The following is a 25,277-nucleotide window of genomic DNA, read 5'->3' as shown; positions in this document are numbered from 1 at the left end:
GAGCATTAAGACAATAGTTTTGATACCTACAGCAGATCTGCCAATAGCTGATTAAAAAAAGCTACACTATAGCTTTCTGAGACCAAGCAACCAAAACCTTGAGACCAAACAAGAGGAGAATGTATTGGACTTGAGTTTTGAAGATGAGGATTCCAATTCTGGTTTGGTCAGTTACGAGATTTGCAAACTTGGCTACACCTCTGGATTTCAGAAAATTGGAGGTAAGGATATGTGTCTTACCTACCTTAAAGAGCTCTTGTGAGAATCAAAATCAAGTGGATGTGAACTTGATTTGCAAACTGTAATTACCCATATAAGATAATTGTTATTCTTAGTTGACCAGAAGTGGCATAGAAATGAAATCTCATGTTAACTAAATGTGGCTAATAATTCTGAAGAATGCTAAGCTCTAAAGTGCTGTTACTTTTATCTCCACCTGAATGATAAGGAAACTAAGGCATAGAGAATATAAGTGACTCGATCAAGGTTAGAGTGCTAGCTATGGTATAATGAAGAATGGTACTCAATTGATTTGGGGCTGAAGATAGAAGTCACACCCTTCTCTCCAAACATAGCACAAGTAGAAGTATTAATTCTGGTGAGAGCCATGTCCACTGTCTCTTCTGCAGTTGCCCACTCAGTCTGTAAAGGACTGACCAACTCTTCTTGCTGTACTGGAAGCTGCTGATTGAGGATGTCTCTGGGGTGATTTAATTAACTGAATATTCTTGAGAGCCTCCTGCTGTGATTTGGATGTGAAGCTAAGGAGAAGGATGGGTCTTTGAGCTCAAGAAGAGAGTGGTACAGACCCAGAGAAGTGTGAGGGAGACCATGAGAGGAAAAAATGAAGGCAGTCCCCCATCTTAGTGCGTCTTAGATCCTGAAGGTTTTCAGGTCTAGTTTCTGTGCACCTTCTGAGTATCCTTTAAACAAACACTGATTATAATGGTCTGTACAAACATCTCTTTCTTACAACCAAGAAAGTCCTACATATGATGGGTGCTGAGCACTTCTCAGCTGGACTTCTCAGCTTCCTTACTGGTGTTCCTGCTGCTCATCTTTGCATCCAGGTGGACCTTAAAGAACAATCTGAACATGTCAATAGTTTTTTTAATACTGTTTTTTATTTTTTAATTCTGAATTTTTGTTTTGGCTGCACTGGGTCTTCATTGCAGCACATGGGCTTAGTTGCCCTGTGGCATGTAGGATCTTAGTTCCCCAACCAGGATGGAACCCACATCCCCTGTACTGGAAGGCAGGTTCTTAACCACTGGACCACCAAGGAAGTCCCCCATGTCAGTTTTCTAATCACTGACCTTCCATGCCAAGGGCTGTGGAGTAGACTTCAGACTAACAGCATGGCCTTCAAAGTGAAGTACTGCAGGCCACATAGGAAATGCCCATATATATTAGCCCTTATTGCTGCCTTTCCAGCCATTCTTTCTACTACATTCTATACTGTAGTTTGCATATCAAGCAATTTATTTATTTGCTGCTTTCAATGGAAAAATACATAAGCAAAGGATACTTGCTATTTTTCAAAAATTGAAGAGGTTAACATTATGAACATAGGGATATCTTTGGCCTCTTGCGTCTTCCAGCCCATAAGAGGTTGGAAATGTCTCATTAACTCCTAGGCCTTTATAAACAGATGAAGGTAATGGATGTGGGACAGAACTGGAGAAGCAAGCTAGATGCATTTATAAAGAACAGAGAGCTACTAATGGAAGAAAAAATTATCAGTAAAAAGGAGACAGAGGAGACAAAAACACGTGCATAGGCTGAGTTGGAAGGATGTTTTGGAGGCTTTAGAGTATGGGGAATGAGAGGCTTTGGAGTAACTGCCATGAATGGCCATTCATGTGGGAGATTTGGGGGAAAAATATGAAAGAAGGTAGTATGCAGTTTAACTGTGTAATATGAGTACCCCATCCCCTGCCTTTTCTTTCTTTCCCTTTTGTGCTGCTCTAATAAAATTCTATTTTTATTTTTGCAAAGATGTACTTGATTTTTTCTTTCTTTTTTTTTTTTGATTTTTTTTCAATAAAAGAAAGAACACACACACAAAAAGAACATAAAAAATTCAATGTAATAACAAATTTGGCACATCTGCTCTTCCTGTACAGAATCCTAGAACAGTGGGGCTCACAAATGGGCTCTAACAGAGGACTTCATCATGAGAAAAGAGTTTGCTCTGCCTTGGCATTTTCTTTTTATTATTTTTATTTATTTGCCTGCGCCAGGCCTTATGGCACATCGGATCTTTAGTTGTGGCATGTGGGATATAGTTCCCTGACCATGGATCACATCCAGGCCCTCTGCACTGGAAGTATGGAGTCTTAGCCACTCGACCATCAGGGAAGTCCCTTGCTTTCGTATTTTCTTGAACATTGCTTTAAAGATTTAATTTGCTTTTTATTTGTTTTTACTTGACAGATTGATATCCAAGGTATTGCAGGCTAGTACTGGTTATAATTGTACTGTGCATCTTGACACACACACTTGTTCATCTTGCACCTACAGCTTATAGTTCCTTCTTCTCCTTTATCACCAATTGTCCAAATTCTACTTATATTCAAGGCTATTCAGATTGAGGGATTCACATGAAACCCTTTTTGATCTGCCAAAGCAAAGTTAATAGATTCTCTTTGCTCTTCCTGAATGCTTTTCTTTGCCTTTATTGTAGCATCTGTCTCCCTTTGCTTTGTCTCTAGTCTGTCTCTGGCACTAATTCGTAAGCTTTTCAAAGGAAAAACTGTCGTAATCATATTTGTAAGTCCTGTAAATGCTTTGATGGTTACTTTTATGTGTCGACTTGACTGGGTCACACAGTACCCAGCCACTTGGTCAGATATTCTGGGCTTCCCTGGTGGCTCAGATGGTAAAGCATCTGCCTGCAATGCAGGAGACCCAGGTTCAATCCCTGGGTTGGGAAGAACCCCTGGAGAAGGAAATGGCAACCCATTCCAGTACTCTTGCCTGGAAAATTCCACGGATGGAGGAGTCTAGTAGGCTACGGTCCGTGGGGTCGCAAAGAGTCGGACACAACTAAGCAACTTCACTTTCACTTTCTGGGTATGTCTGTGAGGATGTTTCTGGGGGAGATTAGTATTTGAGTCAATAAAGCAGATCACTTTCCTTAATGTGAGTGGGCCTCACCCAGTCAATTAAAGATCTCATAGAACAAAAAGGCGGAACAAGAGGGGTCTCATGCTGCCTTTGAGCTGGGACATCAGTCTTTTCCTGCCAGTCAGTTCCTTCAGACTTGAACTGAAACATTGTGCTTTTTCAGATTTTGAGCCTACCTATTTGTAGGCTTGAACTACACCATTGGCTCTTCTGGGTCTCACACTTTTGGACTCAGACTTGAACTGAACTATCTGGGTCTCCAGCTTGCTAACCACAGATCTTAGGACTTCTCAAAATACGCAATCATATGAGCCAATTCTTTCTAAATATCACTGTCTCTCTCTGCCTTTCTCTCTCCTCTTCCTTATATCCCGTCACACATACATACCCACACCTACCCTAATGGTTCTGTTTCTCTGGAGAACCCTGACTGATAAATTTTGGTACTGAGAAGTGGAGGTGCTACTGTAATAAGTACCTAATAAGCATATGGAGGAAGTTTTGAAACTGGGTAATGGGTGGAGGCTGAAAGAGCTTTGAGGTGTGTGCTAGAAATGTGGATGTTAAGGGCCATGTGGTGACGTCTCAGATGGGAAATGAGGAACACATTATTGGAAACTGGAGGAAAAGCAGTCCTTGTTAGAAGGTGGCACAGAACTTGGCCGAACTGTGTTCTAGTGTTTTGTAGAAGGTAAAACTTGTGAGCCATAAAATTGGATACTTAGCTGAGGAGATGTCTAAGCAAATTGTTGAAAGAGTGGCTTGGTTATTCCTGACTGCTTATACTAAAATATAGGAAAGGAGAAAGATGAATTGAAGAAGAAATTGTTAAGCAAAAAGGATCCATAACTGAGATTTAGAAAATTCTCAGCCTATCAGTATTGCAAAAAATGAGAAGGCTGTTCTGAAGATAGCACTCAGGGTGTGGGTGAACATCCATTTGATAAGGAGATGATATGTATGACTCATGGATTATAACAGCCACCACAACAGAAGCCAGGAATAGAGATAGGATTATATATTGCCAGCTTGGTACAGAAAAAACCAAAGGGTATAGAAAAATGAGGCAAAATGAAGGAAGGCTACCAGACTTCTTAGATCCTACAGTAAGACCAGACCACAGTGCTATTCAGCTCTATGCTTCAACAGGCCAGGGGACCTCTCTTGGAACTACTCAGTGTATGATATTTTGTCATGGCAACCTGAGCAAACTAAGACAAGTGCCTAGTGATATTTTTACAGAGAAAAATAATGTTTGTTGAGTGAATGAATAAATGAATGAATGAAAATCAGTTGAAATCAAGACACTGTTTGAAATAATGATTCTATCCAAAGTGATTGTAGGAGTAAGGAACATTTGGCAAGATTATCCCATCTTAATTTTGGGGAAATATGAGTCAGTGAAAAATAGAAAAAGCAATGAAAATACACCATGATTCTCAATAAAATCATAAAGCAAATGTAACTATTTTAAAGCAAGGGTAAATTTGATTGTAGTTTATAAAGTCCCATTAAAGTTGAATTGAAAAATTACTTTTTAGAAAAAGTACATGATTAGCACAATTTATGGAGAGAATGAAATGGTAATGACTTATCTTAGTTCAGTAATTATGTTACCAAATTAATTTTAATGTGTTGGCCTTGAGCCCACAGGTGGAGAATTTGTTGAAATATCTCTTAGAAAACGTAATGATTAAAAGTAGGCAGCTGTGGAGTGCCCCAGGGACCCACCTCCAGCTCTAGCTCATTTAAGGTTGCATTAAAGATGTGGCAGATGGAATGAGTGCAGTGTTGATTAAATCCCCCCTCCTTGTAGCAAATCAAGGAGGAATAAAAGCCAGTGAGAATTTTAAAAACCCTGAGGACCTAGGCATTGCTTTTGCACCCAGAAAGCAATCAATAAATACTTATTTGTTAGGTGAATAAACGATGGTTACAAGTGATAAAATGAAATTTAATTTGCAAGCAATACCATACAAATATTGCTTCTCTCAAAAAGAAATCTATTTTCAATTTGGCCAACAAATATTGGCTCAAGGAGCTATGTTCTAGGAACCACAGTCTGGTCTAATGTGACTCTCCAGGTCTCTTAAACACCAGGGGCTCTTGTGTGGCTGGTTGAGGGTAAAAGGACTTTAAGAGACGGTTAGAGTTTTGTATCAGTAGATTCAAAACTCTAACCGTCTCTTACAGCATGGGCTTTAAGAATTCCACTGGTCTCTTAAGATTCTGTCAAACATTTTTAAAGTTAGAATCCCCAACCACTCACTGAAAATGAATTCTGTAGCTCCTGGGGGCTAATTACTACCACAGCTCTGGTCTGCATGCAAAATGAGGATTGTCAGAGGGCAGCAAGCTGAAATTGGAGTCTTTCTGTTTTCACATGGATGGGCACTATTTAACTGCTATCTGCAGTAGGAGCAGGAATCTCTTGGAAAGTGGGGATATAGGTAACACAAGGCAGGGATTCTTTTTTTTTTTTAATTTATTTTTAATTGGAAGATAATTGCTTTACAATGTTGTGTTGGTTTCTGTCGCACAGCAAGGTGAATCAGCCATTAATTGTTAATCGCTCAGTCATGTCCAACTCTTTTGTGACACTATGGACTGTAGCCCACCAGGCTCCTCTGTCCATGGCATTCTCCAGCCAAGAATACTGGAGTGGGTAGCCATTCCATTCTCCAGGGGATCTTCATGTCCCAGGGATTGAACCCAAGACTCCTGCGCTGCAGGCAGATTCTTTACCATTTGAGCCAACAGGGAAACCCTGAATCAGCCATAAGTATACATATAATCCCGTCCTTCTTGTGCCTGCCACCTGCCCACCCCCACACTCCCAATCCCACCCCTCTAGTTGTCACAGAGCACCAGGCTGAGCTCAAAGCAAGGATTCTTTATAGAAACTATGATTCTGGGATGCCCAATACCACTGGATGAAACCTGGGAAAATGAACTTTCCTTTGAAATGACTTAGTAAGTTCTGTGGTTCCCAATAGCATAGACAGCATTCTCAGCATCCACCACAGCCCGCTGTTTGGATGGGCACCATAGCACACGGTGGAAAGGTGGAAACACATAGGCTTAAGCCTGCACTGCTGGCACCTGGGGAAGCACCTGTCAGTGCCGCTCTCGCCAGAGAAGAGGGCAGGGTGGAGGAGAACAGTTGCTTTGTGAGAAAACATTAGAAAGGATGCTGGGCCAGGCTTGTGAAAGGAGCAATGTAGGGAAGGAGGTTGGGCTCCAAAAATCACTGCAGATGGTGACTGCAGCCATGAAATTAAAAGATGCTTGCTCCTTGGAAGAGAAGCTATGACAAACCTAGATAGTGTATTAAAAAGCAAAGAGATCACTTTGCCCACAAAGGTCCGTATGGTCAAGACTGTGGTTTTTTTCAGTAGTCATGTATGGCTGTGAGAGCTGGACTGTAAAGAAGGCTGAGTGCTGAAGAATTAATGTTTTTGAATTGTGGTGTTGGAGAAGACTCTTGACAGACTCCTGGACAGCAAGGAGATCAAACAAGTCAATCCTAAAGGAAATCAGTCCTGAACGTTCATTGGAAGGACTGATGCTGAAGCTGAAGCTCCAATACTTTGGCCACGTGATGTGAAGAACTGACTCACTGGAAAAGACCCTGATGCTGGGAAAGATGGAAGACCAAAGGAGGAGTGGCAGAGGATGAGATGGTTAGATAGCATCACTGACTCAATGGACATGAATCTGAGCAAACTCCAGGAGATAGTGAAGGACAGGGAAGCCCGGCGTGCTGCAGTCCATGGGGTCACAGAGTCAAACATGACTTAGAAACTGAACAATAGGGAAGCAGCAGCAGAGCCTGGCATATAAGAACAGGCATCAAGCTGTGGGGGATCAAGACCCAGCTCTGCCACTTATTGGATATGGGGCCTGGGCAAATTTTCTAATTTTTCTATTCCATAATGTAAAGTGGGGATGTTAATAATAGTAGCTCCCTCAGAGGGTCCCTGAAAGAACTAAATGATACAGTGTAAGTAAAGCATGGTACCTGACTTGCCACGTGTTGAACCTTAAATCAATGATATTGATGACCATTATTAGTTAGAATCATTTAGAAATATTGCAGATCAGCACACCAGGAGGAAAGAAATATTTTACTAAATGCTTGCAGTGACTCAGTTTAAGCCAGACAACAACCTTGAGATGTAGAAATGATACTGTTCTAGCCATTATATAAATAGGATAAAGAAGCTCTGTGGGGTTAGACGGCTTGCCTAAAGCCCTGTATCTAGCTAGTAGTGGAGCCAGTGTCAAACTCAGTCTTGTCTGAGTTTTTCCTAAGCCTGAAAGTGAAAGTTGTTCAGTGGTGTCCAACTCTTTCTAGTCCATGGAATTCTCTAGGCCAGAATACTGGAGTGGGTAGACGTTCCCGTCTCCAGCAAATCTTCCCGACCCAGGAATCAAACTGGGGTCTCCTGCATTGCAAGTGGATTCTTTACCAGCTGAGCTACCAGGGAAGCTCTAAGTCTGTATTCCTTCTATCACATTTTGCTGATATCCAGGGCCAGATTGAGATATGTGGAGAGCCTACCCACGAAAGCAGTGTCCTTACCTCATGTAAAAATAAAAACAATTAAAAACCTTAAAAGAAGTATGAGAAAGGTCAACATCTATTTAATTTCCCAGATGACTCCAGTGAAAAAAATATGTATCACTTTCTTTCCAAACCACTTCAATGGTTGTGTTTTGGTGCCAGAAGCACTTGCCTTACTGTTTTATCCAGTGACCAAAGATGGAGCATCATTAGGAAGGAGTGTCCTGTGACTTTCTGTCCAGGATTCCCTAACTTCAGAGGAATTTCCTGGTGTGGCCAGGAAATTGTTCAAGTTTTAGGAGGTGCTGTATGGATGCATTAATAATAGCAAATTATTAATGGCACTGATAGTATCAATGTAAACAATAATAGCAGCCATTTATTACACATATATGTGTCTGGCACTTTATAAAAACTTTCTCATGTAATTCCCACAATGACTCTCACTATTTTACCAGTGAGGTTCTATAAAATTAAGTTACATCCCAAAGGATACATAATGTTATCCCGGAGATTAGAGCAACTCCCATCTCTAAGTGTTTCTACCACACAGAGCTGTTCAAAGTTACCCAGGGGGTGAGTGACAGTGCAGAGACTAGCAGAGTATAGTCAGGGGTCTTTCCACTGCATCTCCCTCCTTCTTAAAGGGTCATCCACGAAGCCTGCCCTAAAACCAGCCTGATGGAAGCTGCTCAGCCTCTCTTCCCAGCCAACCACCTCAAATGCATTTGGGGCCCATATTTAGAGTTCCCAAGGAGTGGAATGCCTATGAGAAGGTGACCTATACAGCCTCAGGAAAGTTACAAAGAAATAGATTTTTTTTCTGTATTTAGAAATATCTTTATCATCTGTGGTCTCAGGAATAATGCCTGCAAGGTACATCAGAAAACATCCTTCTGTGTTACAGCTCTGCATGAGTATCATGGTATAGGGTGATGGGTGGGAGTGTGGGTTCTGGAAGCAAATGTCAGGATTTGAAATGCAATTATGTGTTTGTGCCTGGTTGCTAGCTGTGTGCAACTTTACACAAGTTTCTAATCAGGACATCGTAATATTTATCTATTTGTTGTGAGTTGTAAATCAGATAATATATGCAAAGTTATTTGGCACCATGAGGTGAACACAAAAAACATTTGAAAATTATCACCACCACCACCATCTACCTAATGCTATTTGCTTAATTTCATTGTCTAGTATATTAATCCAGCTAACATTTTATCTAACTCATTTAAAGTGTGGTAATGTCATGCTCTCAGGTACCGGTTGTGGTTCTTTTAATATAGGCAATTGAGAAAAAGCCAACTAAATAGTGTTAAACTAATAAACAGTCCATTTAATCCCAAATAACCAGCTTTTACTTTATGAAGTAGAAAGAAGGCAGAAAACCTTTCATTGGTGGTAGGGTTCTAATATTATTGGTAGCTCATGGCTGAACTGAGTGAACTGTAACTTCTATCTATGTATTTACCCCACCAGCCTCTGTCCACTTGTCTATTCAGAAAACACTTAAAGAGTCTTCTTTGTATTCAAGGAACTGTTGCTACACGTTTGGGATCTGGTTCCCTGACCAGGGATCAAACCCGGCCCCCGCTACATTGGAAACTCAGAGTCTTAGCCACTGGACCACCAGGGAAGTCCCTGTTTTTTCATATAGAATGTACTGTTCTGTGTCTTGCTCTGTTGCTCAACATTATGTTTCTTATTTGAAAACATATGTCTCTCAGTCACCAGGAAATAGAAGTTAAAATCACAGCAGTATTCCACAATATCCAGTGTTCGTGAGGACGTGACGCGCTGGGTCCCTCATACACCTCTGGTTAAGAATAACTTGGTAAATCACTTTGGAAAACGAAATGGCAGTATCTACTAGGATCTATTTATTGGCTTTCTGGACATACTGTTTTGTGAAGTGCTTATTTTAAGATACTATAAAAAGAATTAAAAGTCAGCAACAACTAGGTCCTACCGTATAGCAAAGGGAATTATATCCAGTCTACTGGTTTAAACCGTAGTGGAAAAAAAAATTTTTTTTAAAAAGAATGTACATATGTGTATAACTGAGTCACTTTACTATGCAGCAGAAATTAGTACAACATTATAAATCAACTATACATCAACAATGATTTTTTAAATAAAAAAGAACTTAAATGGATCATCACTTAGAAAAAAAGAATTAAAAGAGCAAAACAAAGCAGGAAGAGGAACATTAATGAAGATAAAAGCTAGACTTAATTAAATTAGGAAATCAGAGAAAGTAAAAATAAAACCAAAACCAAAACCTGGTTCCTTCAAAACTACTATAAAGCCAATTAACACCTTGTAAATCTATTTTAAGATGACAGAGGGTTTGGGGAGAAAGAGCACCCAAGATTAGGAATAGGAAGAGATAAGATGAAGAGAAAGCAAATTATAAAAGAATGTTAGAATAAAACAGGCTAGTGAGCTCAGAAACAGATCCAAACACATTTGGATACTTGATTTATGATAAAAATAACACTAATGAGAAGTGGGGAAGGATAGTGTTTTGACCCATCTTAACCACTGTCTTTGCCCATGCACAAAATTTTTCTAGATGGTTGTAGATATAAATGTGAGAGGTTAAACGTTAAAGCTTCCACAAGATAACCTAGAAGAAAACATTTATGACCTTGAAATAGGTAGACATCTTAAACTGCTTACAAAAAATTCCTGGTATAAAGAAAAAGATAAATTGAACTGTGTAAAAATTAGGAACTTCACTCATTGAAAGACATCATTAAGAGAGTGAAAAAGCAAGCCAGAGAGTAGAAGAGATTTCTCAATACATATAACCAAATTGCACTCAGCATATAATTCCTACATATCAAAAAGAAAAAGATAACCCAATAGAAAAATAGATGAAAGACAAAATACACATTTTTACTGATAAACAAAATGGAAAAAGATGCTAATATCTTCTCTAGGAAAACAGATCTACAAATGAATGAGTTTTATTCATTTAGGCCTTGTGATTACTATTTAGTGGCAGCACGCATATTGGAGGATAGTGACAGAGAGAAAAGACAGCTGGAACTATAAGAACTAAAGTTATCAATTGACAGCTTTGGCCACAGTCTAAGTTAAAATAAATGTGTTGGCCTGAGTCAGGCGCTTCAAGGGAAATGAAGCAAGTGACTTGCTTCAGAGAGGACAGCTGCTGGTCTAAGTCACTCAACGTCTTAATCTGGCATCCGTAATAGATGCTCCTGAGACGTGGCCTGCACAGAAGAGAGGACTGTTCCTGCAACTGAGACCAGTTGACTGCCTTTGGAAACTCACCATCCGTGCCACAGTGGCGTCTGTTTCCCATGTGGAACAGCAGTTATGACCAGTAAGTATTCTGTTTAAGAACCCTGTGTTAAAGACTTGATATTCTTCAACACTTCAGCGGAAGCCCCACTGCAAAGGAATCATCTACTCAGGTCAACTGTTGATAGAATGGCTCAGCCAAGGCACTTAGCTGTGATCCCAGAATGATATCTTCAGCACTGTCTGGTGAAGAGAACAGTCTGAGAGACATTCCATTTATTTTCTCAGCTACCTGGTGATGAAGATGTTATTTCCTCCACATCCTATATGAGGGAACTGAGGTCTGGGGTGTTAAATGACTAAAGGGCAGAGAACACAGTCAACAAGTAGAAGAACCAGGGCTCTCCTCTGAGGTTTTCTGGGTTCAGACCCTGTGTTCTTGCCATTCTACACATTAAGTGATTAGGGACTTACTGATGAGCAGCGGATGGATTGTGGTAATGCAGGAAATCACATACCTGAAATACCAAAACCGATGATAAATACAATTGCTCCAGCCAGAATAATGATGATGCTAATAATGCTATGGAGAGAGAAAGAAACAGGAAATTACTTCTTTATTCCACTTAACATGCTGCTTTGCAACCTAGGCTCATACCTGCCCTTTGTAGGAGGTATTATATAAAGACTCTCAACTTTTTCTTCAAAATATGTCCTTTCCTAGAAGTAGGTGCCTTAGAAAGGGATCTCAACAATTCCATCCTCGGCCCCCTGGGTGCTGGGATAGATTAAAGGAGTGGCTCTTTTGTCTGATTGTGTGCATCATCTTATTTTCCTATTTCCAGATCAGTGAAGATCAGACACAAAGACTGCTGGGGAAAACCCAATGGCATTTCTGTAATGCCAGGTGCCACTTGAGGGAGACTAGTTCAATCCTTAGCCCACCCTGAGCATTACTGCATCCCTCTTATTACATCATTAATCTATCTGTTTGTCTCCTTCCATAGACTTTAAACTCCACTAAGGACAGCGGTCATATCTTTGCTTTGTACCCACTAGTCCACTTCACTCTGTAGATCCTCACTGAGAGTTTGTTTTATTAAAACAGTAAGAAGTTTATTACAGAGAGCTTAGGAAACACAGATAAACAAAAATAAGACAATAAAGTCACCTGAAACTCCACCATCCAGACATAACAACTGGTAACTTCTTGAAATGTATCTTGCCAGTTTTCAATGAGCAGATTAATAAATGATGTTTAGGAAATAAACAAATAAGGAAATACTGCTTATATTTACTGAGTGCTAGAATTATGTCACAGATATGTTGTTTTAGGCACCATTTATGGACTATGTCATTTATCCATGTGATAACCTTATGAGGTAAACAAACGTATCTCCATTTTACAGATTAAGACATGACATAGGGATAGTAAGCTTCTTCCCTAAATTCACGTGGTTGGTAAGTGGCAGAGCTGGGATTAGACTGTGTCTCCAGAATCTGTACTTGACTACTTCCTACACTGCCTGCCAGGGATGGGGGTTCAAGATGGGGTGTGTCCCTCCTCTCTGCCCAGAGGAACCCATTAGGGGATACCGGCTTGAGCTGCTGAGAGTGACTCAGACAGAACAGAAGGTGCAGGTCAGAGCTGGCCTGGTGGCAAAGCAGTCCCTGGGAAGCTTTCCCAGTGCTGCCTGCTCTGGTGCATAAGTCATCAGGCAGGTGTCCTCCGCCACAGTCTCATTGCTGCCAACTCACACATTCCCTGCACCCACACCGATGTTATGCAATTGGCAGGACAAAAGAGAGGTACAGGGAGGCAAAGAATGATGCTATATAGAGAAGGGAAGCACAGGGCATTTTTCTTGCTGCCCCGAATAGGCTCATTGAACCCAGCTCCCCTCAGCTCAGGGATGGGCCCACCAGAGAGAAACGTTAGACTCACGAGGAACAATTTGAGTAAACAGTTCCCCTAGAGGTTAAGCCCTCATGAGGTATAGCCATAGGGACAACAATTGAATAAGCAAAATCATCACTAGGACTGATAAGTTATCTGCAGTTGATTCCAAGAAGAGACCACATTTGACAACTGCCCCCTTTCTTTACACACCTAGGTGTGGCCTCAAATATTATTGGTCCAAGTGTGTGAGAACAGCTTAACAAACTCATAGCAAGAGGTACTGTCTGGCTTTCTGACTACTGAGCTGGACAGAGCAGACTTGCATTTGTGACCCAGGAATCACTTACCTTGGGTGAATTACTTTGTCTCTCTGAGACTCAGTTTCTTTATCTTTAAAATGGGAGTATGAGTAATTCCTGCTCCATCTGTTATAAAAATATTAGAAGTTGAAGTATGCCCCTCCCTACTCATATTTTGAAGTCCTAACCCCCAGGACCTCAGAATGTGACTTTATTTGGCAATAGTCATTGCAGATGTGATTAGTTAAGATGAAATCATACTGGAGTAGTGCTGTGCTTAGTCGCTAAGTCATGTCCAACCCTTTGCAACCCCATGGACTGTAGTCTGCCAGGCTCCTCTGTCCATGGCGATTCTCCAGGCAAGAATGCTGAAGTGGATTGCCATGCCCTTCTTCAGGGGATCTTCCCAACCCAGGGATCGAAGCCAGGTCTGCCGCATTGCAGGCAGATTCTTTACTGTCTGAGCCACCAGGGAAACCCACAGTGGAGTGGGGTGGGCCCTATTCCGTATGACTGGTGTAATCCCTTCTCCAGCGATCTTCCTGACCCAGGAATTGAACTGGGGTCTCCTGCATTGCAGGCGGATTCTTTACCAGCTGAGCTACCAGGGAAGCCCCTGGAGTAGGGTGGGCCCTAATTCAACATGACTGGTATCCTTATATAAAGGGGATATTTGGACACAGACACTCACAGGGAAAACAGCATGTGAAGATGAAAGCAGAGATCTGGAAGCCAAGGAACACCAAAGATTGCCAACTAATACCAGAAGCTGGGGGTGAAGCCTGAACAGATTCTTCTCATGGTCCTCGGGAGGAACCACCCAGACCGCTAGTCTCCAAAACAGTGAGACAATATTTTTTTTTCTGTTGTTACCCAGTTTGTGGTATTTTATTATAGCAGACCTAGCTTTGATCTTGTTTTAAGATCAAATGGGCAGTGATTGTTGCATATTCCATACAGGGCTCTTCATGTTTCTTTTTTACTGTAAAAAAAATTTATCTGTGGCTATTTGCTGCATACTTATTATTAAAAGCTATGACTTAAATCTAGAGAATAACCCAACTTGTAATAACAAAAATATCGTAAGTATTTTGGTATATCAAAAAGAGCATGTAGTAGGGTAGGCTTCGTGCTAAGCATTCAGTGTACATTTTCTCATTTGTTTGAATGATCAAGTCCTGGTCTCCTTAATTTCTCTCATATTCCTCCATTTCTGTCCCCACTGCTCCTGGTCACCACCATGTCTCAGCGGCATCATTGCAACACTCTCCTGACAGCCCTGCTTCTAGACTAAACCTTACTAACCCATGCTTCACCCTGGCCAGAATCAGTGGTGACTTCAGAATTTTTTATTATGTATTTATTTATGTATTTATTTCTGGCTGCACGGGGTCTTCACGGCTGCACACAGACTTTTTCTAGTTGCGGCAAGGTGGGGGCTACTCTCTAGTTGCAGCACACAGGTTTCTCATTGCGGTGCCATGGCTTCTCCTGTTGCAGAGCATGAGCTCTAGGCACGCAGGCTTAGTAGCTGTGGTGCTCAGGCTTAGCTGCTCCACAGCACGTTGGATCTTAGTTCTCAGACAAGGGACAGAAGCTGCATTGGCAGGTGGATTCTTAACCACTGGACCACCAGGGAAGTCCCAGAATTTCTATATGAGTGTGGCTTAGGGGGGATGACCTAGTCGAAATGGGGCTGAGGGTGATACTGAGGCAGTATAATGCTGTAATCACGGCACGGCTTCTGGGTCCAGCCTGAACAGGTTCACATCCCAGCACCACTAGGTACTAACTGCGGACCTTGTTTCCATTCCTTCTTGTGAAGACCGAGTTGACACATTTTAAAACATCACCTAGAACAGCCGCACACAGAAAGCTTTAAGTGGTATTAGCTATTACCATGGAGAAGGCAATGGCACCCCACTCCAGTACTTTTGCCATCTATGGGGTCGCACAGAGTTGGACACGACTGAAGCAACTTAGCAGCAGCAGCAGCAGCAGCAGCAGCAGCTATTACCATTCTTGTTTTCCTTCTGTGGTTATATAATAAGCACAGGTTTATAACTAAGTATACATTTCATTGGTGGTGCCAATGGAAATGCTTGTGAGGACCACCCGTTGCTTAGCTACAGAGCTACTGATCAGAATGACTACAAAACTAATCATACTAGTCCTGTGCTTAAAACTTCAGGTGCCTTTCCATCTCCCTCATAGTAAAAATACACTTTGTGATGTAGACAACATGGCCTTCCAAAGGGAGTCTTAACCCTCTCTCTCCAGCCTTGCTGCTTCCCACACTGCCCCTGGCATCCTGCACTCCAGACCACCCTTCCAGCCCGCTGGGCCATCACAGATCTCCCTGCCACAGGCCTGCCCTCTTTAACGAGGGGGGTGGACAGCAGAGACACTGAATAGATACCTGGACACTCACCAGCAGAGAGGGGACAGTGGAGATTGTACATCACAGTCAGAGCAGCTGAGCCCATCTCCCTCACCCCCAGGCCCCCATGCTTCCCCGGCAGTGGAAGCAGAGCCCTGCTGTCTGTCAGCAAGTTCCCTCTCTAAGCAGAAATCACCTTGAGGTTTGGGCTGAGCTGGTATTCCCTTGGGAAACAGCTCACCCTCCAGAGCCTTGGAAAGAGAAGCAGGAACTATCAGAGCAGCCAAATGAAATAATTCCTGCCTGTTGCTTGTTAATTTTTTAAAAAGATGAATAAAATATCTCACATAAGATGTTCTTACATCGCTTTTTGGTTTTTACTTCCTAAGAATCATTTCTAATAACTACGCTACAGGAAATGTTTAATGCAAAACTGTGTCTTCTAACCAACTGCACTGGAATTCACAGTGCACGTTTGTTAGACCCTCCTGACAAAAAAGCCCAGATGACAGCCAGTGTCTTTGGAGGATTTGTTCACTTAATAAACATTAATTAAGTAGTTCCTAAGTGCAGGACATTGTTCTGGGCACTATGCAGGAAGTAGACAGATGAAGTAAACCAAATGCCTGCCCTCAAGAACCTTACAGTAAATTGAGGTAAGACGCACACAAATAAAACATATACAAATATACGTTGCACACACAGACACATATACATGCCACTGTAATAAGATATAATGTGAGGGTTTCAATGAAGAGAGGAGCAAGTTCTCACAGGAATTCTAGGAAGGTAGGAAATTATTTTCAGGGCTTCCCTGGCAGCTCAGCTAGTAAAGAATCCACCTGCAATGTGGGACACCTGGATTCGATCCCTGGGTTGAGAGGATCCCCTGGAGAAGGGAAAGGCTACCCATTCCAGTATTCTGCCGTGGAGAATTCCAGGGACTGTATATTCCATGGGGTCGCAAAGAGACACGACTGAGCGACTTTCACTTCACTTCAGGAACTGATTTAAATCTGAGAGAAATAGGGAGAATCAAAGTACATTTTCATGTACAAATTTCAAAGAAAGTAAAGAGAAAGGCTTCATCCAAAAGTATGTTTAGCTAATTCATGCTAATAGATACTCTGTCTCCAAGGCAGAACCAAAAGGAAAAGTTGTCTCTGCTGCACTGCACGGGGTCAGGACCCGAGCATCACACCGGAGGGTTCTGGGCCGGCGGAGGGGAGTTTCAGGGGCTGCAGACCTCAGCCTGCCAGGGGAGGGGCCCGCCTTGCAGACGGGGAATCAGCATAAAACAACCACACAGCCTGAGGAGGGCCTCGCTCACTTCTCTCATGTGCCTTTGCTTCTAGTGCTGGCACTAGAAAAAATGAGGCATTTCTGTTAAGATGTGCTGTGTTCCCGAATAACCTCATGTTCTACAAAATCACACAATGAACGTAATAGGCTTGTGGGGAAAAAAATAGGGCTAAGGGAAGACCATTCAAAACCCATGTGACTCTGTGATCGGTCTCTTAAGAGACACAGTAATTGGTACCTTGGGAGATGACTTGGCAGCCAAACCAGGCAGCTTAGTAGGCCCAGAAGCTGCTTCAGGGAAATTTTTAAATGGACAGAAACCATTGAGTGGAAACTCCAACTTAAGGTGATATGAGGCAGTGAGGTTGTGGTAAAGGTGGGTACAATGGCGGGAAGTGGAACCTGGGGGGTGGAAGGCCGGATGTGGGCCTCTGGGGTGGGAGCCCCAAGTGCATGGGTTCATTTAAAATTAAAAGCAAAACAGAACAGAAAGCCATACTCAGCCCTTTCCCACCGACACTGTCATTCTTCTCTGCTGTTTCAGCTCCTCTCGCCTTGGAAACATTTGCATGTGACTCAATACTACATCTATGTTAAACTGTATCAGTCCTCTCTTTTCTGACCATATGTGAGCTAATTGACTTTATAGATACCTATATTGCAGCAGACAGACTATAGTAATGAGTTACCAAGAAACAAGACTGATGATATCCTAACTCTGCAGTTTCAGAAGTTCCAAATAGGCAATCCTTTTGACCTAACAATCACCCTTCTAAATGGGGTACCACCTCCTTCTGGCTATATGAGACCCTAATAAATTTTATTTGCAATTCCTTGTTGAAAAGAAGCAATGTTTAATCTTCTTTAGCTTATATTTTTATGGAATGTGTTATTAATATGTGCTTCCAAAATTGTATGAAATTCCTAGAAATTTATCAGTTCAAGGTGTTTGCTATCCGTGATACGTCCGGTTATAGTGTAATTAGTCATAATTCCAGTTATTATCTTAAAATGTTACCTCACTGAAACAATCAAATTTCCTTGTCAATTGCATTGAAGTGAACTCTCCTCAGGTCTTTAAAAAAAAAGAAAAGAAAACTGGGATGAGATACCTACCTTTTAAGGACCAACTCTCACTGTATCAGAGATTCGTAAGGATGATTAACCAATAGCTAATGCTTATCGGTCCTGTTCTGTGTGCCAGTGCTGTGCATCCAGAGTCTCGTTCATTCCTTACAGTAATGCCTAGAGGCAAGTGTTGCTATCTTTACCTTTTTACATGTGGGGAGACTGAGGCTTAGCTTAAGTAAATGACCAAACTCTCACAGCTAGAAAGTGGGAGAGTCGGGTCTCAAACCCAGGGAGTCGTTTGTGAGCCCATTCTCCTAAGAGCCATACTTGTAGAAAAAGTGCCATATGGCAGGAGGCTGCAAGTTTGGAAGGCCTCCTCAGCCCCACCCATGAATATCGTCTCTAGCTCTATTTCTGAAAACAAGGACTTCCCAAATTTGCTCTGCCGTTATGTAGAGCAGTCATCTGGGAAGGCATCAAATGCTCTTTGTTTTATTCAGACAATAATGCTTTCTCTGTTGTCCAGTTTCTTCCTCCTTCCCAAATACCTAGAAAACTGAGAGGGACTGTATTTCTTATAGATTAGCTGCTTACCTCTACTCGTGCCACTGATAAATGGTTAATACTCTGAAAACTAGGTTAAGTTAGCAAATATGGGATTCATCTGAATAAATTCTACTTTTAAATATTGCAAGCAGAATATTTGCATAAATCAAGTAAATATTTGAATAAATCAAACATGTTACTTTGTTTATAAACTAATGAAGCAACTAGGTTTATAAAGGGATGCTGAAATTGAAGACATTTATTACAGCCTATCCAAAAAGGTTCTCTCTCTCTGCTTTTTTTTTTTTCCCCCAGAAAAGGAGAAAAGGAATTATTTGTGGCTCAGAGGGTAAAGTGTCTGCCTGCAATGTGGGAGACCCGGGTTCGATTCCTGGGTTGAGAAGATCCCCTGGAGAAGGAAATGGCAACCCACTCCAGTACCCTTACCTGGAAAATCTCATGGACGGAGAAGCTGGTAGGCTACAGTTCATGGGGTCGCAAAGAGTCGGGCATGACTGAGCAACTTCACTTTCTTTCACTTTTTTTTTCTATGTGAAGCATTGGGCTTCAAGGTAAAACTATGTACCATTCTCTAGATATCGATTAGTGTAGATTGCTTAGAACTAGGTTGAGAAGCTTAGATTGCTGAGTACTCAAGTTCTTTCTTTCCCTGAAGAATCCAGAGTATGTTTCCCTACCTCTACGTTCCTCTCCTTCACCTCTTCATTTTGGAGAAATCAAGGCCAGTGTGGATCCAGGAAATGAGATCACAGAGTGGATCAGAAAATGAGCAGCAAGAGTGGGGAGTGAAGAGTGAGGAAGAAAATTGGCAAAGAGAAGGAGCTGTTCCTGGGAGCTTGAGGAGAGTGTAGAAGAAGGGGGCATCCTTTCTGCCCCATACTGCAGAATGGGTATCCCTGCTCTGCCCATACTGCCTTAATGACAGCAGACAACGTGGCTTTGTGTTGAGGAAAGGGATTTTAGGAAACTGTATGAGAAGCTTGGGTGCTTTTGAGTCAAGTTGAGGAATCCTCTCTTCTTTCAAGCTGCCACTAGGGGTCATAACACAGGATTGTGGGGTCCTCCAAAGCCCGGGCCCCAAGATTACATTGTATCTGGGCCCCGATGCCACAAAACCAGAGAGCCATGACCAGCAAGTGTATTTCAATTTGCACACCAGCTTCTTTTGTATGATTGATGGTGATGGCCTAGGATATCATGTTGGAAAAGACTGCAAGGCTGCCTCCAGACTCAGCAAGAGAGAGGACCACTATTGATAAATGATTTCTAAGTGATCACATGGGCCTTATCCCTGGGTTAGCAGCAACACATGAAAGGGGGCTTTAATTGGCTGATCAGTACCAACTACCTGAGTCTCAGGCTAATTTAATTCAGTTCAGTTCACTTCAGTCATTCAGTCATGTCCAACTCTTTGCAACCCCATGGACTGCAGCATGCCAGGCTTCCCTGTCCATCACCAACTCCTGGAGCTTGCTCAAACTCGTGTCCATCAAGTCAAGGCTAGTTTAATAGCAAATTGAGGCTAATTTAATAACAAATCAAGGCTAATTTAATAGCAAAGTAATGCCAGTCTAATGGCAATATTAGCTGACTGCATATTTTGGCATAAATATGCCTATATTTTAAGAACACTGATTCATGTGTATATTTAGGACAGTGTTTCTCAAGTTTAGCCTTGCTGACGATTTGAACCAGATAATTCTTGGTTGTGGGGCTGTTCTGTTCATTGTAGGTTGTTTAGCAGCATCCCTGGCCACTAGCCGGGATGCCAGTAGCACCCCTGCCCTTCTTGTGACAACCTAACACCATCTCCAGATGTGTCACCCAGGTTGATAATCACGGGTCCAGGAAAAACAGGGTCAGGGTGGTGGTGTGATTAGAAGAGAAGCCTTTTGAAGAATAGTTAGTAGAGAGGACTAACTGTAGTGATGATCATTCCAAAACGAAGTAGGCTGTATGGGCCTGTTCTCCATCACCCGGGAAGCAACAAAGCCGGTAGGTGAAAGTGCTAGAGGTTAGGTTTAGATTCGCCATAGAGAGAAACTTTCCGACAGAATTGTCGCGCTGGCCTGAGCCTGCAGCCCCGCGTCAACTGTGTGTGGGTGTGCACCTGGGGTTGAGCAACCACTTAAGGAGAGAAGAGGGAAGGGAAGAGCTTCTGGCACTAAATGAGGGTTGGCACAATCCCCAAAGTCCCTTTCAAATGTAGTAGTTAAATGATTCTGTAATCTGATACTCCTTGGCATTTGCTCTGGCCTTGCCATTGCCAGAGTTCTGTATTCTGTACCTGCCTCCTAAAACCTTTGTTAATCATGTACCAATGATAATTGATACTGAGTGTATGACCTCATTTAATGCCCACAGCAGCCCTCTGAGGGAGGTAATAATTTCTGTGTTTCATAGATAGGGAAACAAAGGCTCACTATCAAGGATCTCATCCAAGGGCTCATCCCTGGGAAATTAGACTCCATCATCCATGGCCTTCATTACTATACTCTATTTTATATAAATCCAAGTTTTGTAAACCCCAGTGTTCAGACCTGTACTGAGGCTCATGTTTTGTACAGTTGTAACTGGTGGAAGGACTACATGGCCAGTTTTACATGGACTGAAAGAGTCTCCCTCTATCTTTTGTCTGAAATCCTGAAAGGAAAACAGGAAGGAGGAGTGTCAGGTGGAAAAATATAGAATGTTCATAACTAGACACCACCTTTCCCCAGACAATGTTGGGTGTGCGGCAAAGCCATTTTATTTTATTCTTAAGCCAGCTCTATTTATAACCGTCCCCCGATTGCCCACAAAGCCCACATTAGCATTTCATCAGCCGGGTGCACAAGCAGAGTGAGACAAAAGTCAACACAAGGTTGATTACTAGTCCTTTTCCTAATCATACCTGTATTTCCCGTTCCTCCTTATTCTCACCCCGGAGGAGAAACATTTCCAGAAGATTGCTTCAGCAGCATAACTGATCTCATTGTGTTTAACAACAAACACACTTCAAACCTTTTCCAAACCTCCCGTGAAGTGTCTGTGCTGTTAGAGAAGCCCGGTGTCCTCTAAGCGGTCTGTGTGGCCTGCCCTGTAACAGCTTAACTGTGGGTCTCTCAAACCAGCCTTGAGGAGACGCTCACAGCACCCAGGGTGAGGTTTGGCTGCTAACAAGCACTTCGTTTTCATGATCACAGTTGTTGTTTGGGCTGCTCTTCTTTCACCACCGCCTTCTCCCTGGCTTGGCCCACATCACCTCAGCCTGATCATTTCCGGAATGGACGACACTGAGAGAAAGCACTGTGTCATCCTTGCCTCTTATCAATTCCTCACAGAGCCCAGCACTCATGATCTGAGGAAGTCTCGATGGGAACAGGGGCTGGTGTCGTTGAGAATGATGCCATTCATCCTTTGGTGGTAGTGGATTAGTTGCTAAGTCATGTCTATTTGTGACCCTATGGACTGCAGCCCACCAGGCTCCTCTGTCCCTGGGATTTCCCAGGCAAGAATACTGGAGTAGGTTGCCATTTCCTTCTCCAGAGGATCTTCTTGGCCCAGGGATTGAACTCATGTCCTATGTCTCCTGCATTGGCCAGCAAATTCTTTACTACTGAGCCACCAGAGAAACCCATCACCTTTGCCATACCCTAAAGCCACAGTGACCGTTTGGTATTGCTTGACCTGGCTTCAGGATCATTCACTGTCACTGAAGAAATTCAGATAACTGCTTGGGTTGTATCCTCTCAGAACACCTAACCCTGGGATATTAGTTCACTGTTTATTCATTAAGAAAACCGGAAACAAGTACATCTGTCTTCCTCAGAGCTTTTCTCTAGCCAAGCACATATGTCTGTCCCAGGCAGTCTGAAGTCTCTGCATCCTGAGATGGGACACAATGTCATATCTGTTGAGTCTGATGCTTCCATCATTCACTTTCTATTTCAATAACCCTAGAAAATATTCCATAGAAAACCAGGCCACTGTGTCTTGGAAGTCAGTAGGGATATGCTGTCCAGTCTTCCAAAAGTCCTACCAGGACTAAAAATCTGCTGCAGATCCTCACCTGCTAAGACCCAGATTCTCATCTTTTAGACACGGGCACAGTTCTCCAGGTGTGGCTATTGGAAAGGTTTTAAGGACGGAGATGTGGCCATCGGGCTGCCGGGCCCACTCTTTCAGGACCTGGTCGCTCTGTCTGAGCTGCACTCTTCAGCTGCCCTGTTGCTGCTGTGTGCTCTGTAACAAACCTCTCACATCCAGGATGGTTCTGAAACCCAATACAGGGGAGACCCTCCCTGTTCTAGGAACCACAGCCATCCTCAAGTTGAACTCCCCTGTGGGCCTGTCTGGTATAGGCATGAAGTTCCCTGGCCTTCCTGGACTCTGCAGCCTGCCTCTGCCCTGGAGCTGGGTTTGAACCCAGATGATTTCAGACTCTGCTCTTGGTCTTCCCCTTCTGGTCCAGCCTGAGTTCTGGTGCCTTGGTCTCAACTTTCTCCTGTAGATTCATGGTTTCTGCATTCCCCTCGTACTACTTGCAATAAGAACCTACTGTGTTCTCCAATACCCGCCCCCAACTCCCATCCCAGACCCTGTGAGCCACCCTAACCCACTGAGACCCAGGATCTGGCACAGACCCGGAGACTGTTACAGGGCTACAAGGAAACACAAGATTTCTTTTAATCTTCTGAGTAAGACTTCTCAGAACACATTCAGATACCGTATTCTAGTAAAAGCTTACGACTGAAATCTCAAGTATTGATTTGAGAATGAAAAGTGAAGCATGCATATAAATTCTGAAAGTTTAAAGTTTGAACACAAATATAAGCTCAAGAAGAGTTTACATAAATTTGTGGATACTTTATCCCATTTCTTGCCCCACTCTGGCCCCTACCTCCATGTTCCATCTATTCTACATTACTTTGGGCCTCTAAATAGGCCAGGCTGTTTCTCATTTCTGTGCTTTGCTCATGCTTTTTTCCAGTTCTTGGAATATGGTAGGCAGTTAATGTTTGTTGAATAAGTGCTCCACCTTAGAAAACATTTCCCTCCGAGTGTCTAGCACATAGTATTTAAAACTTGTTGAAGTAATGGTTAAATTAAATATCAGTACTGTATTACTAAGGGAAACTAACACATTCTTAACTTTTGAGCATCCAATTATGGCAGAAATCGTTTATCTTCCCTTTTTAAAAGAAAATATTGGGAGTTTGGGGTTGACATGTACACACTACCGTATTTAAAATAGATAACCAAAAAAAAATAAATAAATAAATAGAAAAATAGATAACCAACAAGGACCTACTGTATAGCCCAGGGTACTCTGTTTGATATTCTGTAATAACCTAAATGGGAAAAGAATTTGAAAAACAATAGATACACTCGTACACACACACACACACAGACACACACACACACACACACACATATGTATAACCGAATCACTTTGCTGTACACCTAAAACTAACACAACATTGCTAATCAATTAAACTCCAATATAATTTCTCTCCATGAATGACTTATGAAATAGAGAAGTCCTTAAAGGAGCTGTGCAGAGGATGAAAATTTAACTTTCTAGCGACAGTGAATACAGATATATTAAAAATAACCATCTTACTTTATAAGTGTTTAAAATGCTGAATAAAACAAAGCAAAACCACATGCATGTTATTTTTGAACACTTGCTTTTGCTAGCAAGAAAAAGAAGTGAGATGTACAGAGGCTGACAATGAAGGAGACACATGAATCCAGGGAGGCAAGAGAGTGCTGAACAGCGGCTGGCTGTGCTTCCCTGTGACCACAAGCTTCTGTCTTAAGAGTCATACAGAACACAGAGACAAAGCTAAGGGACCACACAAGCCAGGGGCCCCAACTGGAGACTCAGGTAAGCGAGGATCCCTACTTCCCCAAAGGACAGTAGACTCAGTTGGTCTTAATTTTGAGTGAAGAGAAAAAAATTACTCCCCTGAGTCTGGGTATATTATATTATCGTTCAGTCATCATGCAGTTTAGAAGCCTGAATTCACAACACATCCAGCCCCAAAGAATCCTAAACCAAGAACCAAGTTTAAAGAGTTCCTAGCAGGTAAAGTTTCGATGCTTGATAGAAGTTGAAGGAAATATTTCGGAAGACATATACTCTCCAACAGATGAGTGGATAAAGAAAATATGGCATATATCCACAATGGAGTACTGCTCAATCATAGAAAAGAATGAAAAAATGCCACTTGCAGCAACAGGGATAGACCTAGAGATGATCATACTAAGTGAAGTAAGTCAGACAGGGTAAGACAAATATCCCTTGATACCTATTATATGTGGAATCTAAAATACAACACAAATAAACTTAATTACAAAACAGAAAGAGACTCACAAGACACAGAAAACAAACATGGTTATCAGAAAGTGGGGGGGATAAATTAGGAGTTTGGGATTCACATATACACACTAACATATATGGAGTAGATAACCAACAAAGATCTGTTGTATAGCACTGGAAACTATCCTCAATATCTTGTTATAATCTATAATGGAAAATAATTTTTAAAAGGATATATGCATGTGTGCCAAGTTGCTTCAGTCATGTCCAACTGTTTATGAGCCCGTGGACTGTAGCCTGCCAGGCTCCTCTGTCCATAGGATTCTCTAGGCAAGAATACTGAAGTGGGTTGCCATGCTCTCCTCTGGGGAATCCTCCCCACCCAGGGATCAAACCCATGTCTCCTGCATTGCAGGTAGATTCTTTACCACTGAGCCACTAGGGAAGCCTATGTATATATAGACCTGTACAAACTTCAGTTGAACAGA

At 42.2% G+C, this 25,277-nt stretch overlaps 1 protein-coding gene, 1 long non-coding RNA gene and 1 other non-coding gene across 5 annotated transcripts in view; 2 read left to right on the top strand and 1 right to left on the bottom strand.

Annotated features, from left to right (window-relative positions):
• Positions 1-18,558, top strand: part of LOC112445964 (uncharacterized) — a 60,405-nt gene extending 41,847 nt beyond the window's left edge. Inside the window, exons 5-7 of the long non-coding RNA XR_003033978.2 lie at positions 9,228-9,527; positions 10,915-11,045; positions 11,809-18,558. This is a non-coding gene — a long non-coding RNA (uncharacterized lncRNA). The remainder of the gene's footprint in view (positions 1-9,227; positions 9,528-10,914; positions 11,046-11,808) is intronic.
• Positions 1-25,277, bottom strand: part of VTCN1 (V-set domain containing T cell activation inhibitor 1) — a 62,029-nt gene that overhangs the window by 17,021 nt on the left and 19,731 nt on the right. For all 3 annotated transcript variants that reach the window (XR_009493881.1, XM_002686121.6, XM_010803132.4), the window contains exon 2: positions 11,482-11,546. Coding sequence is in view for 2 of the 3 variants with exons in the window: in XM_002686121.6 (XP_002686167.2) it covers positions 11,482-11,546 (65 nt within the window). In the remaining variant the exon portion in view is untranslated. The remainder of the gene's footprint in view (positions 1-11,481; positions 11,547-25,277) is intronic.
• Positions 2,864-2,935, top strand: TRNAC-GCA (transfer RNA cysteine (anticodon GCA)). Its single transcript has one exon. It is a non-coding gene; the product is annotated as a tRNA-Cys (tRNA).

This window comes from Bos taurus, chromosome 3 (assembly GCF_002263795.3).
Source record: "Bos taurus isolate L1 Dominette 01449 registration number 42190680 breed Hereford chromosome 3, ARS-UCD2.0, whole genome shotgun sequence".
Classification (NCBI taxonomy): domain Eukaryota; kingdom Metazoa; phylum Chordata; class Mammalia; order Artiodactyla; family Bovidae; genus Bos; species Bos taurus.
Note: the sequence above shows the minus strand (reverse complement) of the source record. Positions and strands in the feature narration are given on the sequence as shown.